This window comes from Neoarius graeffei, chromosome 5 (genome assembly GCF_027579695.1).
Source record: "Neoarius graeffei isolate fNeoGra1 chromosome 5, fNeoGra1.pri, whole genome shotgun sequence".
NCBI lineage: Eukaryota > Metazoa > Chordata > Actinopteri > Siluriformes > Ariidae > Neoarius > Neoarius graeffei.
In genome coordinates this window covers 111,143,737-111,159,709 of record NC_083573.1, presented here as the reverse complement: position 1 = coordinate 111,159,709, position 15,973 = coordinate 111,143,737, and the positions used below count along the sequence as shown (strand labels likewise).

General features: G+C 44.8%; 2 protein-coding genes across 5 annotated transcripts in view; both read left to right on the top strand.

Moving 5' to 3' along the window:
* Nucleotides 1–6,705, top strand: part of dcun1d3 (defective in cullin neddylation 1 domain containing 3) — a 31,071-nt gene extending 24,366 nt beyond the window's left edge. Inside the window, exons 3-4 of the mRNA XM_060922760.1 lie at nt 1,437–1,980; nt 5,386–6,705. Coding sequence (XP_060778743.1) covers nt 1,562–1,980; nt 5,386–5,878 — 912 coding nt within the window. The 5' untranslated portion in view covers nt 1,437–1,561 and the 3' untranslated portion in view covers nt 5,879–6,705. The remainder of the gene's footprint in view (nt 1–1,436; nt 1,981–5,385) is intronic.
* Nucleotides 6,706–13,239: 6,534 nt separating this feature from the next.
* The window catches only part of LOC132887240 (katanin-interacting protein), a 45,505-nt gene continuing 42,771 nt past the window's right edge, over nt 13,240–15,973 (top strand). For all 4 annotated transcript variants that reach the window (XM_060922757.1, XM_060922756.1, XM_060922754.1 and 1 more), the window contains exons 1-2: nt 13,240–13,406; nt 13,897–13,931. In XM_060922757.1, coding sequence (XP_060778740.1) covers nt 13,316–13,406; nt 13,897–13,931 — 126 coding nt within the window. In that variant the 5' untranslated portion in view covers nt 13,240–13,315. The remainder of the gene's footprint in view (nt 13,407–13,896; nt 13,932–15,973) is intronic.

Below are 15,973 nucleotides of genomic sequence, written 5' to 3'. Positions count from 1 at the left end.
TCACTTTTTTACTTGTTTATTCACTTTCTTTGTACTTAATTAATGATAAAGATCTCCATCAATCAAAATGTGATTTTTGACTGGCAACAAAATCCACGAATCAACAGATTTCACTTTTATGAAGTTTAAATATTACTCAGTCAGAACGCATACGCAGTACTGACACAGATAGTAGTAAACGATAGTTGTCATAGCAGCATGATTCTTGCCATCTAAAAAGATCACTTTTCTCGGTGAATAAAAACAAGAAAAAGCATGTCACATAAAAATACAATGATTTTTTTTTTTTTCTCAGAAGGAGCATTTATCCGCAGCAAAATTGCTGGCTGTGGGCAGTTACTGACAGGGCTGCTATACCACCTATGTGATGGATCCATTCACCTCACAGCAGTCTGGTTCATTGTGATTTGCAAACAGTCTCGCTATGACTACATAGTTTCCAGCGAGGGCAATGACTCAAGTTCTCAAGTTATTTGATCCTTCGTTGCTGTCCTGGATGGATAGAGATGCTTTTGCATTCACGCTGTAAATGTGACGTGGCCATATTTGTCCCAGTGCGGTTTGGGTAATCTGATCACATTGCGTCTCCAAGATCCTCCTTTTACCCTGTTCACACCTGCACTTGGTGCTGTCCACTTCCCATCCGATCACCCAGGACACATGTTAATGCCAGGTGTGAATGGAGCCTCTGATTTCCTTAACGAATGGTGATTATTCTGATTCTCTGATTTTAATTTTAAGGCTCATGACTCTGTTGGTTGTGTTTCTGCACTGTGTGTGGAGGTTCTCAGTGCTGCCGATCATGCCTTGCTGCTCACGGTGCTATAATTGTGAGATGTTTCTCCACTTGTTTCCCAGCAGAGCTGAAGAAGTTCCTCAGAGTGGATGAATGTAGTTTTCAGTAATCTAACCAAACCCACTGCCTTTGACTCAGCCCTGCTGGAGTGTTGAAATGCCCAAGGGAGTGTTGCTATTGCACAATACGCAGCTAATCACCCATCACAGCCAAGTACGACTCGTTATCCAGCCCCACCACCACCAGCCCTGCCCTGTGACTCATTCTCATAATGACATCACGCATGTGTGATTTGGCATTAGTCTGACAGTGAGTGCTCATGTACACTTCTGTGTTTATTTATAGTATAGAGCTGTTCCATACGACTTCCCCTCCGCAGTATCATTGCTACTATTTGCAGATGGGTTGATCTGGCTAAACTAGAGACACGTGGTCCTGTTAGCAAGGCTAGAATTAATTTATACTTGGAGATGGATCAAATATAACATAAAATCTCAAAACACAGCTCTGGTTCAGTAGGCTAAGATTGTTAGGTCATGACGATGTAGTAACTGATTTGATTTTTAGTGGCACGGTGACCAATTCTGATTTTATCAAACATTAACTGGCTTTTTTTTTTTTTCTCCATGCAATTCTTTAGGGCATGGTGACCGCTGTCAGGTGGCGTTGAGCCGGAGCCGAGCGGGCCTGAGGAGGAGAATCAGGAAGGAGAAGGCGTGATAGAGGAAGAGAGAGGAGGAGAGAGGAAAAGAGCGTGAAGACACCATGGGTCAGTGTGTGAATAAATGCAAAAACCCTACATCCTCTCTGGGCAGCAAAAGTGGTGAAAAGGATGCTGGGAAGTCCCATGGCAAAAAAGGAAGTGGAGGAGGAGGTGGGCCTAAAGAGGACACCAAGTTTCCTGCCGATGTCAATGGCACCAAGTCACCTGATGTTACCACAGACACCTCTGCAACCACGCCTCTTTCTGATGTCAGGAAGGAGGAGCCTGTCCGGGAAGGGGAGGGGCTTTCTCTGGCTCGGATAGAGGAGATGTTTGTGTGTTATAAGGATGAGCACGAAGACGCCATCTTGGAAGAAGGAATGGAGCGTTTTTGTAATGACCTGCACGTTGACCCGGCTGAGTTCAAGGTGCTGGTGCTCGCCTGGAAGTTTCAGGCTGCAACCATGTGCAAGTTCACAAGGTGAGGGGTCAACCTGTGTGTGTGTGTGTCCATAAACGAGCGTTTAATTAGTGTTCAAGTCCAGATATTGATGTCACTTTACAATGCATCACCAACACCGCACTGAACCTTTTAAATTTGGTTTCTAGTTTATTTTGGAATTTGTAAAGCAGGGTTTTTCAACTGGTGGGCCCTTTATGATTATGATTGGGTCACAGGCTGCTAGGAAGAAAAAGCTGCTAAATGTAAATGATGAAACGTAACAAAACAAACTATGGAAGAACATGACAAAGCAAATTATTGTTTAAAAAAAAAATTAATAGTGGCGGCACGGTGGTGTAGTGGTTAGCACTGTCGCCTCACAGCAAGAAGGTCCTGGGTTCGAGCCCCGGGGCCGGCGAGGGCCTTTCTGTGCGGAGTTTGCATGTTCTCCCCGTGTCCGCGTGGGTTTCCTCCGGGTGCTCCGGTTTCCCCCACAGTCCAAAGACATGCAGGTTAGGTTAACTGGTGACTCTAAATTGAGCGTAGGTGTGAATGTGAGTGTGAATGGTTGTCTGTGTCTATGTGTCAGCCCTGTGATGACCTGGCAACTTGTCCAGGGTGAACCCCGCCTTTCACCCGTAGTCAGCTGGGATAGGATCCAGCTCGCCTGCGACCCTGTAGAACAGGATAAAGCGGCTACAGATAATGAGATGAGATGAAAAATTAATAATAAAGAAGCGCTCTCCATAGCCAATGAAAAATTTAATCATTACGTTACAGGCGTTGAGCAGACGTTCTTATCCAAAGTGACGTATACACACACCCAGAGCAGCCTGAGGAGCAGTTGGGGGGTTAGGTGCCTTGCTCAAGGGCGCATCAGCCATTCCTGCTGGTCCAGGGAATCGAACCAGCAACCTTTTGGTCCTGAAGCCGCGGCTTTGGGACCAAAAGGTTGCTGGTTCGATTCCCTAGACCTGCAGGAATGGCTGACGCGCCCTTGAGCAAGGCACCTAACCTGGTTGATCTCCAATGATACCATACGGAGGAGAATACAGGATGCCCAAGGACAGCAGAAGGTAACATTAAGGTAGCATTAAGGCCAATGACTATTATGCACTCAGGAGAACAGCACTTTAGTGACTCAACCGTATTTGTTGAGGAGTTAGGGAGAGCGTGTCAAAAAAACACAAAATCGCATTAAACGGCTTCAAATCACCAAAATAACCACAAGGTGGTGTTTTTTTTTGTTTTGTTTTTTGTGATTTTATTAACACCTAACCCTGACCCGCATGCGCAAAGTAATTCCCAATGTTACTGTCACTAAACTCCAAACTACCTGATACACTCAAACTACACGAGGCATCAACAGATGGATCTGATCTTGTCATCCTGATTTTGAGACACTTTTCAAAGTGAAATCCTCAGGTGTTGTGTTGATTAGCGCAGGCTGATTTCAACTCTGTTCTTCTCGTTATTATGTTTTGCATTTAATAGTTGTACATATTTCATATATTGAGTGGAAATAATTTCACTCTATACTGAAGCCAATGGTTTCTGATTCAATATTTGGCTCAGTGTTTGATTTGTGAGGCTAGATTAAAGGGGAACTGAAGGCAATTTTTTTATTATCAAAATTCTCATCCCATCTCATTATCTGTAGCTGCTTTATCCTGTTCTACAGGGTCGCAGGCGAGCTGGATCCTATCCCAGCTGACTACGGGTGAAAGGCGGGGTTCACCCTGGACAAGTCGCCAGGTCATCACAGGGCTGACACATAGACACAGACAACCATTCACACTCACATTCACACCTACGCTCAATTTAGAGTCACCAGTTAACCTAACCTGCATGTCTTTGGACTGTGGGGGAAACCGGAGCACCCGGAGGAAACCCACGCAGACACGGGGAGAACATGCAAACTCCACACAGAAAGGCCCTCGCCGGCCACGGGGCTCGAACCCAGGACCTTCTTGCTGTGAGGCGACAGCACTAACCACTACATCACCGTGCCGCCCTTATCAAAATTCTATTTATCTCATTTTATTAAATATAGGAATGCATTTTGATCGCTATTTTGTCGCTGCTATAGTAAGTTCTGAGTGTTTGAAATATGCTCTGTAATATATCAGTCCATATGTCAAAGCAACGGCTGTAAATGAGATTCGTTAAGACCTGTGCGAGACATCGTAGGACGGAAGTAAAACGTACAGCGGAAATCAAAGTGACCAACAACTGCCAACGTTCCCTGTGTCTGAAATCACTCACTCATTCACTACTCCCTACTCCCTATATAGGGAATTACTATATAGAGGACTATACAGTGAGCTCATTGGTAAAATGTAAAAACGCTTTCGGACACTAGTATTCACATCATTACTGTCGCACAATTAAAACGTGCCGGATCAGTCGGCTGGTGGGTTTCAAAATAATAAATACATGCCTGTGTTTTTGTGATAAATCCATATTATACTGAGCGCATTTCCCACATTAATCAATACAGAGTACCTGCGGCTTTCAGTTCTTTTAAATCAAGACTGAATACTTTTCTTCTTTGCCGCTGCCTTTTATTAAATCACATCTGAGACTTTTCATTTGATTTCTTTCAGCACAACCACAATGTATGATGGGATATATCGCTTTGGTCAGTTACCATCGTTGTACACGACTTTTCATGATGCATTGTGGGATACTTTGAGTGCACTATATAGGGTGTAAATAATCCTCACTAAGGTTTCGGACAGCACTACAAAATGGCGTCCTCACTATATAGTGAGTAGGGAGCGATTTCGGACACAGACACGCCCGCCCTCTTTCGAACGCTGATGTAATCAAGCCGGAAGTTTTGTTTGTTTTGATAGCGATCAGGAAATTTTGAAAAAAGTAGGCAGTAATCGTCATTTAAACTCGTTTTTGTGCAATATTTCGTTTGGAAAACAGTTTTCAAAATGGCGGCACTGACCCCTGGCTGACGCTTCACGTTTCGAAGTCTCGCACAAGTCTTGTGAAGATCGCGCGGATAAGCGACGCCTGCCGTGGACCAAACGAATTACATTCAGCACGGCTAAAAACCGAATAGGCCGCTAAGTATATTATTTAATTGCAATTAGTTGCCAATACGAGTCACGATATAAGGTTACTAAAACCAAAAACGTAATCGAATAACACGTTAATTAAGAAATAAAGCAAGTTTAAAAATGACTTCAGTTCCCCTTTAAATTGCACTTACTCCAGATTAGGTGTATGCATTTATTATCGCGGTCCATTTTCAGAGTAAAGTCGTGTGAATAAGTCATTTTGCACTTGATTAAGTAGATGCATTGAATTTTATAAACTGATGTCAGAGTTAAAATGTGGATTCTGAAACAAAACCAGTTGAGAAGCACTGTTGTAAAGAATCCTTTTTTTAGTGGTCTAGTTCTTTAGCTCTTCTCTCTCTCTCTCTAGACATGAGTTTGTGGAGGGCTGTAAGGCGATCCGTGCGGACTCTGTGCAGGGGATCTCTCAGCGTTTCTCAGCCATGTTAGATGACTGTCGCTCTGAGGAGAACTTTAAGGACCTGTATCGCTTCACGTTCCAGTTCGGGTTAGACTGCGGTGAGGGTCAGCGCTCATTACAGCGCTGCATTGCCATCGCCCTCTGGAGGCTGGTGTTCACTCTGGACACACCACCCGTGCTCGAGCGCTGGCTCCACTTCCTGTCGGAGAATCCATGTGGCGTGCGCGGCATCTCACGTGATACCTGGAACATGTTCCTCAATTTCACGCAGAGTGTCGGGCCCGACCTGACCAACTACAGCGAGGACGAAGCCTGGCCCAGCCTCTTCGACTCCTTTGTGGAGTGGGAAAACGACCGACGCAGGAGGGAACAGGAGCAGCGAGAGACCGAGGGAGGGGACGGGAACACAGAACTCACCGCTGAGCCCGAGCCCACGGCATGATGGGAAAGAAACAGCAGGCTGGCAGCGTACAGGAGGACACACAGTCCCTGAAAGTGCAGCATGATGGGGAAATGCAGGGCCAGAACTGATAACCATCCGGCATGGGCCCTAAGCACAACACGGCATGGCACGGCATGATGGGAAACTGTGAAGCTCTGGGATGGATGTGAAGATGATTATACCCAGAACCCTTATTCTATCTGTAATGATCTGATGACACTGATGGTCGTTTTATATTTTTAGGCTTCAGTGTAACATAACGGATGTCCGTATACTCCCCCGAGTTATTTTACTGAAAGGGCTCCAAAAAACTAAATTGTGTTTTTCAGCACTTCTGTTTTAAGTTATTGTTTTTATTTCATGTAAGTTTTTTCGGTATTTAAAAAATAAATAAATAAAATTCTTGAATATTCTTAAGCCACACCAAACACCAGACGTGTCCCAGACGTCTGTTGCCATGGCAACAGTGCAACTTGTGATTTTTTTTTTTTTCTTTCTTGTTGTTTATAAAAGAAGGGAAATCTGTTCAATATCCGTAAAATGATGTCCGGAGAGAGATCAGGGTGGGGCCTTAACGGTTAACTCCAGCACACAGCCTCTATGCTTTTACTCTTATTATTATTATTATTATTATTATTATTATTATTAATTCTCTCTCTCTGTGTAATTTAATGCAGTTTCATTTGCAGTCGAAGGTTATTTTATCTGCTGTGACTCTCTTCTTTTTTGCGGTTTACAGTTTTTCCCCTTGCAGTGATTTTTATTTCTGATTCCTTTTGTCTGGTTTTATATAAAGATGCTACAATTTATAACTAATAAAATGTGTGAAATTGGGCAGTGGACCATACAAAGTGTCAGAATTATTCGTTTGTTTGTTTGTGTGTAATTCTGAGCTTATTGACCACACTGGACATGCGATTTCCTTTGATTGTTCATAACTGAGAGAAATATAATGAAAATAATTTGGTGCTATGTTTGACAAAACAAACCTTGCTTGCATTTACAGCCTGCACAGGAATGGGTGTGGCTAAGAGGAAAGACTGGTGTATGATTGGTCAGCGAGTTTCCGTGTTAACCTAGCCCACTGAGTTCTATATAAAATCTGGAGAGCTCATAGGCTGTCCAGACTGAAGCCAGCTGGCCGCCATCTTACCGCTCACATCATCACAGAGTGGAACTGTCATTTAGACTACTGGAAGCAACACAAAATCAGACAAGTTATTTATGCAGCTGGTGAGAAAAATTAGAAGAAAAATGCTCACGTGGGTAGCACGGTGGTGTAGTGGTTAGCGCTGTTGCCTCACAGCAAGAAGGTCCGGGTTCGAGCCCCGTGGCCGGCGAGGGCCTTTCTGTGCGGAGTTTGCATGTTCTCCCCGTGTCCGCGTGGGTTTCCTCCGGGTGCTCCGGTTTCCCCCACAGTCCAAAGACATGCAGGTTAGGTTAACTGGTGACTCTAAATTGAGCGTAGGTGTGAATGTGAGTGTGAATGGTTGTCTGTGTCTATGTGTCAGCCCTGTGATGACCTGGCGACTTGTCCAGGGTGAACCCCGCCTTTCGCCCGTAGTCAGCTGGGATAGGATCCAGCTTGCCTGCGACCCTGTAGAACAGGATAAAGCGGCTACAGATAATGAGATGAGATGCTCACATGTGCAGCAGTGAACTGTACAAATCATCAGGTCAAAGGTTGTGGACGGATATTTTACCTGTGTGTGATATATATTTGTGTGTGTGTATATATGTATGTATGTAAAATAAATATTTATTTTACTATAATATATATAATATAATACTATATAACCTTTTTCTTTGATATATTTCTTTTTCCTTATATACGCGGCGGCTGTCCATCGCTAGCGATGATGACTGCTTCATTAGGATGCGCAGAAATGCAGATGAGCCATCCACAGCGGTGACTTTCTTTCTCCTCTCCTAACGAAGCGCCTTGCACAGCAAGATAAGACAAATGATGTCGTGCCCCCATTGTGTTTGTCTCTCTGGCTCTCCAGACCTGATGCCAAGTGGTACACAAAAGTGCCACAGATCTGATGGGTATGGAAGTTTCCCCGCAATGACAACTGACTTGGCAAGTGATGCCATCCATTGGCCATTTGAGTGGCTCTTCCACATGCCATCAGGTGGTGTGCCATTTACCCTGTTGGGTTCATCTGCCACACTGCACCAAAAAGCACCCTGCTGCAGTGCCTTATTGGTGATGTACTATTTAACCCATAGCTGGAACCCAGGCAGGTGCTACCACTCCGGGGCAGAGCGGACCTGGGAGCAATAGGGATTAGGGGGTAACTCCACTTTCCCCAATACTCAAGTCCTCCCAGACCTGAGACTCCCCACCGGTTACAGTTTAAAAAGTTGGACCCAGGACTAAGAATGACAGTATAATGCATTATGGATAGAAATGGAGAATAGAGTAGGATAACTTAGGATATAATATGACAAATTAGTATATATTCGGATAGAACATAGAGAATAGAGTGCATGTGCAGAGAACAGAACATATTATTATTATTATTATTATTATTAATAGGATAGACATTAGGACAGTATAATCGAGTACAACAGAACAGAAGGGAATATGATCGAATAGAAAGCATTTTGAAGACAGAGAAAAGAATATGACAAAATGCTAAACATATTCTGTTTAGTTTGTAGAAAAGAATAGACAGTTCTGACAATACAACAGAATAGATTAAAAGAAAGAAGGGAATATGACAGAAGTAGAAAGCATCACAAAGACAACAGAACACAACAAAACACTATATATAAAGGAAGAAGATATATGAAAGAAAAACGTACACTGTATGAAAAAAACAAATAATCTCTGTAAAAATAATTATAGTAGTAAAAAAAGAGCCATTCAAAAAGAAGAAAAAATGATCAGCGACTGAACTGGAAAAGGGAAAAAATAACAGTGAAGCCGAGTGCTATAAAGATATGTAAGGAATGTGGGTAAAGTTGAGAAAAGAAGAGGAGGGAATGAAAGGGGATAAGATAAAAAGACCTTTATTATCCCATAATGGGGAAATTTCCTGTTTGCAGCAGCACAGTGGAGAGCAGCAGAAAAGGAACATATCAAACCACACAAGTAAAATACATTTTATATATATATATATATATATATATATATAAGTCAGGAGATAATTTTCTTGGGGCAAATTTGATCGGATACCACGCTTTAACATAAGCCAAATACACGCGATGGGAGTGGTGATATGGTGGGCAGACGGCTTCACTCGCCTGTCCAGCAGGGAATAGGCTCTGAACCCTCCGCAGTTTATATAGAGTTCAGTGACCCAGCCGCTTCTCCTGGTGACCGGCTCTTCCTGAGGGAGGCGCGCATTCCCCACTGAGGAGCTGTGCTCTGTGATTGGTCAATCAAACTGTGGGTGGTAAAAGAGAGCAACTGGACTTGCTTGAAGATTCTTGAAGACGTTTTACCTCTCATCCGAAAGGCTTCTTCAGTTCTGTCTGACTAATAGGGAGCATCAGGTATTTATCCTCTCATGGATGAAAAGCAATCCTAAGGTGTTGTTGAGATCCTGTTGGTGTGGGTCACTGGGGGCTGGGTGTGAACGGCCTAGAGAGTCGTTGGGGTGATTAATGGGTTGTTGGTTCTCTCTGTCCTCCTGTGAGTCACTGAAAACAGCTGGGTTTTGGTGTGCATTCAGTTGTCTGGGAAGTGTGCCAAGGACTGCATTGTAGGTGGCTGATAAATGATGTCTTAGACCACCACCTCTGTTCAGTGATGGCCATTCCAGGTTGACAAAAATGGCTTCTTTACCTCCTCGCTCATACTAACGATCCTCTCTGGCTAAAATGCGTACATTGCAATCCTGAAATGAGTGTCCTTTGTTGTTAAGATGAAGGTAGACAGCAGAGTCCTGGCCTGAGGAACTGGCTCTCCTGTGTTGAGCCATGCGCCTGTGAAGTGGTTGTTTTATTTCCCCAATATAAGAGTCCGTGCATTCCTCACTGCACTCAATTGCATACACTATGTTGTCCTGTTTGTATCTGGCTATTCTCTCCTTAGGGTGGACTAGTTTCTGCTTCAGGGTGTTACTGGGTCTGAAATGTACCGGAATGTTGTGTTTGTAGAAGATCCTCCTGAGTTTCTCAGATAGACCAGAAATGTAAGGAATGACAATGTTCTTGCATTTGTTCCTGTTGTCCTCCTTGTCCGTTATGTTCCTTTTTCTGCTCTTGAAGAAAGCCCAGTTGGGATACCCACAGTTCTGAAGTGCTTTCTTGATGTGATTTTGCTCCTTCTCTTTTCCCTCTACCGTTGTAGGAATGTTCTGAGCCCTGTGTTGCAAGGTCCTAATGACCCCCAATTTGTGTTCCAGTGGGTGGTGTGAGTCAAAGAGTAGGTACTGGTCTGTGTGTGTGGGTTTCCAGTAGACCTCGATGCTAAGGCTTCTGTCTTGTCTAATGTGTACATCACAATCCAAGAAGGCTAGATTATTCCCACTGACGTCCTCCCGAGTGAAGTTGATGTTGATATCCACTGCATTGATGTGCTTAGAGAAGGCTTCCACTTCATGGGTTTTGATTTTAACCCAGGTGTCATCCACATATCTGAACCAGTGGCTGGGAGCAACTCCTGAAAAAGTGGTCAAAGCTTTATGTTCCACTTCCTCCGTGTATAGATTGGCTACAATAAGGGACACTGGTGAGCCCATGGCACATCCATGCTTCTGTCTGCAGAAACTTTCATTAAACTGGAAATAGGTGGTAGTCAGGCAGAGGTCAAGCAGGGTGCAAATCTGGTCCATGGTGAGGTTCGTTCTAGCCAGTAAGGTGCTGTCTTGAAGGAGTCGTTTTCTAACAGATTCGGCTGCTTCTGTGGTGGGAATGCAGGTGAATAGAGAAGTGACATCGTAGGAAACCATAGTTTCATCTGAGTCTAGTTTGAGGTCCGCAACTTTAGTAGCAAAATCTTGGGAGTTTTTGACGTGATGTGGCGTGTTTCCAACAAGAGGAGCCAGGATGGTGGCTAGGTGTTTGGCAATGTTATAGGTGACTGAATTTATACTGCTGATGATAGGTCTGAGTGGAGCTCCTTCCTTGTGAATCTTGGGGAGTCCGTATATGAGAGGAACGGCTTCCCCAGGGTACAATCTGTAGTACGGAGATCGCTTGATGGCTTGGTCCTTTTCTAGCTGTTGCAGGCAGCTAACAACTTTCTTTTTGTAACAACTGGTGGGATCCTGCCTCAAGGTTTCATAGGCTAGAAGCAGGGCCGTAACCAGGATTTTTCAAATACCGAGGTCAAACATTGCGATACATCTTATTTGCCAAAAAAAAATGTCCTAATATGGTGACTTTTCATACATTTTGGAAACGAGTCAAAATCACAAGCCCAACAAGATGAACATGTAGGTGAACATGTTTATTTTAACAATTTAAAAACTGCACGATCACAAAAGTATTTTGTGTGTGTGTGCGCGTGAGTGACAACGCAATCTAGCCGAGCCTGAATGGACTTCAATTGCTTTTTAAAAAATATCTGCCCTTTTCAATAGCAAAATACTAGACGGTTATTGAACAAAACCGACTAAAACGCTCCATTCGGAGACTGAGCCTCACTGGAGATGGGAGTCAATAAGAGGGGCGGTATAAGACTTCCCGAGAGGAGGCTCATCTCCAGCTGCTGATTGGAGGAGGAGCTGTGAACGCGGCTGGGCTGCTCATGATTGACAGAAAGCAGTCAGAGGCGGTACATCATGCTGTAAATAAAATGTGAACATAAGTTTGCTACCCGTTTTCATTTCCGTTCGAAAATACAACCAATGATCAAAACAATAGTGTCTTGTGTTCACGTTAGCCTATAGTCTGGTAAGTTAGCAAAATAGCTCAAGTCTCGTCAGCACCCAATAACTTCATAAACAACAGGTCACGACTGTCCAGCCTTTTCTGATCTGAAACGCACCAAATCACATCGAGAGAGAGAATAAAAGAGTTTGTGCCGCCTGGAAAACGAAAATCCTATCTAGCTAAGTGGCTTCGACTGTTGTTGCTTGAAATGCTAATTAAAATTGCACTGTTAATGATCATAAGCATTCCGGCACATAACTGTCAGTGACTGGCAAAATTAACTCCCCTTCTTCCCTCTTTCTTTTTCTCTCACTTGTTGACTTTCCAGAGCTGAGTTTGTTTTGTTTTAGTGTAGTAGACTTCTTCATCTTATGTTAATTTTCAGATTCCACGACTAATTGACAAACTGCCTGGCTGCGGAGTCGGACCTTGATGAGAACACTTCAGCTCTTGTGTATCCCGCGGTGCTTAGCTGACTATCGCGAGGCTGCCTGATATGAAATGTTTCCAATGTCGGATATTTCAGCTTCGTTTAGAAATGATTATGTGGACTTTATTTTTAGACAAACAAATGAGAACAGGGGGATGCAAGCTGAATTTAGAATTTTCCACCGATCAAAGTCAGAACGATTTTCATCATATATTAATTTCACATTTCTGAGTGAGGGCGGCATGGTGGTGTAGTGGTTAGCGCTGTCGCCTCACAGCAAGAAGGTCCTGGGTTCGAGCCCCGGGGCCGGCGAGGGTCTTTCTGTGTGGAGTTTGCATGTTCTCCCCGTGTCCGCGTGGGTTTCCTCCGGGTGCTCCGGTTTCCCCCACAGTCCAAAGACATGCAGGTTAGGTTAACTGGTGACTCTAAATTGAGCGTAGGTGTGAATGTGAGTGTGAATGGTTGTCTGTGTCTATGTGTCAGCCCTGTGATGACCTGGCGACTTGTCCAGGGTGAACCCCGCCTTTCGCCCGTAGTCAGCTGGGATAGGCTCCAGCTTGCCTGCGACCCTGTAGAACAGGATAAAGCGGCTAGAGATAATGAGATGAGATGAGATTTCTGAGTGAAAAAAAAAAATACCGTGGAAAAAAAATGCCGAGGACATGACCTCGGTGTCCTCAATGGTAGTTACGGCCCTGGCTAGAAGGAGTCGTTTTCTAACAGATTCGACCGCTTCTGTGGTGGGACTGCAGGTGAATGGAGAAGTGACCGAACTGAAGAAGCCTTTCGGATGAGAGGTGAAGGGACTCCTGAGGTGAAACGTCTTGAAGCAAGTCCACTTGCTCTCTCTCGCTTCACTCCGGCCTGGATGACTGAGAATCTTCACAGACGTGATTGGTCAATCGGCTTCACCAATCCGCTCGGAGTGAGAGATACAGCGCTGTGTGATTGGTCCGCGCGTTGCCACGGTTTCCAGCTCCACCGAAGCGAGCAGCACGCGCGCCTTTCAGGAACTGCTCTCTGTGATTGGCCATCCGTTTTCCTCATCCACCAATCCGCTCGGGCTGAGAGATACAGCGCTGTGATTGGCTCGGAGGTTGTTCCGGTTACCAGCTCGCGCCTGAAGCGAGGTGTGTGACGATGAAGGACAGTGTTCTCTGATTGGTCAGCGCGTTTCCATGGTTACCAGCTCCAGCTGTCAACAGCAGACGCTTTGTGAAGTTGCCCTGTGCTGCTGGAGGTTTTCCGGATCAGCTCATGCCATGGACTGTGAGTTAGCGGCCTCAGGCGTGTCTTTATTCAGGGGATTAAATCTATAATACATCATCAAACCGCGAGTCTGTGTGAGAATAAACTCCAGTTCACTCAGCAACACGCTGATTTTAGACCAGTTTATATAATTATAGTGTGAATGCACACTCAGGCCCGTGTGTGAGAGTGAGTGTGTGTGTGTGTGTGTGTGTGAGAGTGTGTAGTCATCAGGTCCGCTCAGGAAAGTCCGTTTTTTGGGAATATGTAGCGAAGGCTGGTAACTCTAGTGTAGGCCCAAACCTGAGCCGCGGTGTCGAGTTAATCTGATGCGGGGGAAAGAGAGCGCGCACCCGGGGAGCTCTAAAGCACCTGCCGCTAACAGCCGCTTCACCGCCGCTTCTCTTCCCCAGAGGCACTGCAAGTGCTGACTGCTGGAAGGATAGCCGAGATGAGAAATATTCACTGTATACTGATGCTAATGTTTGTTTGTGTGTTTGTTTGTGCTCAGGGCCGTGTGTGCGGAAACCCGGAGCATCCAGAGAGGTGAGATTAACCCGGCTATAAACACTGCCTCAGTGTGTGTGTGTGTGTGTTCTATACAGTGGTAATGACTGTGATGAATTCTCACCATCAGCTCAGTGTAAATAAACCACACATCCATACAATAGTAATGAGTCATTCTGTAGTGAGTCGACTCTTCATAAGAACCTGGTTTTGTTGGTCATTAATTCCACTAAATGCCACTGAATGTTAATTTTGTCCACACATTAATCACCTGAATCCAGGAACGCTTCCTGTGTTCAGCACTGTTTCAATGCTGAAGATCATTCAGAATCAGAATCAGAATTCATGCCCGAGTCAGTTCACACATGCCCCTTTTCCACCAAAGCAGTTCCAGGGCTGGTTCGGGGCCAGTGCTTAGTTTGGAACCGGGTTTTCTGTTTCCACTGACAAAGAACTGGCTCTGGGGCCAGAAAAACCGGTTCCAGGCTAGCACCAACTCTCTGCTGGGCCAGAGGAAAGAACCGCTTATGTCAGCGGGGGGAGCGGAGTTGTTAAGACCAACAACAATAACAAGACCGCGAAAGATCGCCATTTTTAAGCGACGAGAAGCAGCAGCTGTACAAACGCGAAGTCATCCATTATTATTATTGTTGTTGTTGCTGCTGCTGCTTCCGTGTTGTTTTTGCTTCGATATTTGCGCCAAGGTTTATGCAAACGTAGCGATGTAACTGACATATACAGCGACGTAATGACATGGTTTCCCTTAGCACCGTGAGCTATGGAAAAGCAAACTGGTTCTCAGCTGGCTCGCAAGTTGAACGAGTTGTGAACCAGCACCAGCCCTGGAACTGATTTGGTGGAAAAGGGGTAACACAGGGAGTTGCTTTGGTGCTTGAACAGTTAAAATAAAATTAGGGCTGCAGGGATGAACTCAAACTTTAGTTCGATACGTATCACAATACTGACACCTCGGTTCGTGTCAGTATCGTGAAATTTAAAACATAAATAATAATTAAATTCATCACAAGTATGTCAGATAAGACATTTAGAAGACTAGACAAAAGTCAAGACTGGTAAACATTTAATGCATCATGAGAAGTCTCCCTTGCCTTGGTCTAGATTTTAGAACAGTACAGATGCCTCATTGCAGTGAATTCAAGTACCTGGGGTCAACTGTGCAGGAAAATAGTGAGGTGAGAAAGAGAGTGCAGGCAGGGTGGAGCAGTTGGAGAAGGATTTCGGGAGTCATTTGTGATGGGAAAGTACCAGCAGAAGTGAAAGGTAAGATGTATAAGACAGTAGTGAGACCAGCTGTGATGTATGGATTGGAGACCGTACCCTTAACGAAGAGACAGGAGGCAAAGTTGGAGGTGGCGGAGTTGAGGATGTTAAGGTTTGCGATGGGAGTGACGAGGTTGGACAGGATAAGGAACGAGCACATCAGAGGGACAGCACATGAGGAGAGCTTGGGAATGAAGCTAAGAGAGATGAGACTGAGATGGTATGGGCACATCCTGAGAAGAGATGCAGAGCATGTGGGAAGGAGAATGTTGAGGATGGAGCTGCCAGGCAAACGAAAACGAGGAAGGCCAAAGAGGAGATACATGGATGTGGTGAGAGAGGACATGAAAGTGGCAGGTGTGGTAGAGAAGGATGCGGAAGACAGGGAGCAATGGAGACGAAAGATCCACTGTGGCGACCCCTAATCGGGAGCAGCAAGAAGAAGAAGACAGATGCCACATTGCAGTGCAGGGGTAAACTACATTTTTCCACAGATTTGGAACGACAGTTTCACTGAAATGAGTTTGGCTGGGAAGCACATACCTGGGCTCTAACACTTTAATCATGTGCTTGAAACCCTCATTTTGTACAGTGGAGAAGGGTCACATATCACTTGCCAGATATCCAGCTATGGCCTTCGATATTGTTGTTGAGCGAGTGCTGTTATGAGAATATCTAGCATTCATCACATCAGTGAGGCGAAATTGACCTGTAGATGTCTTCTTGGTGGTACCACCACTTCCAGATGCCGAATCACGCTCCGATTTGCCAGTCAGATTGATTCCATGTTTCCTCTTTAA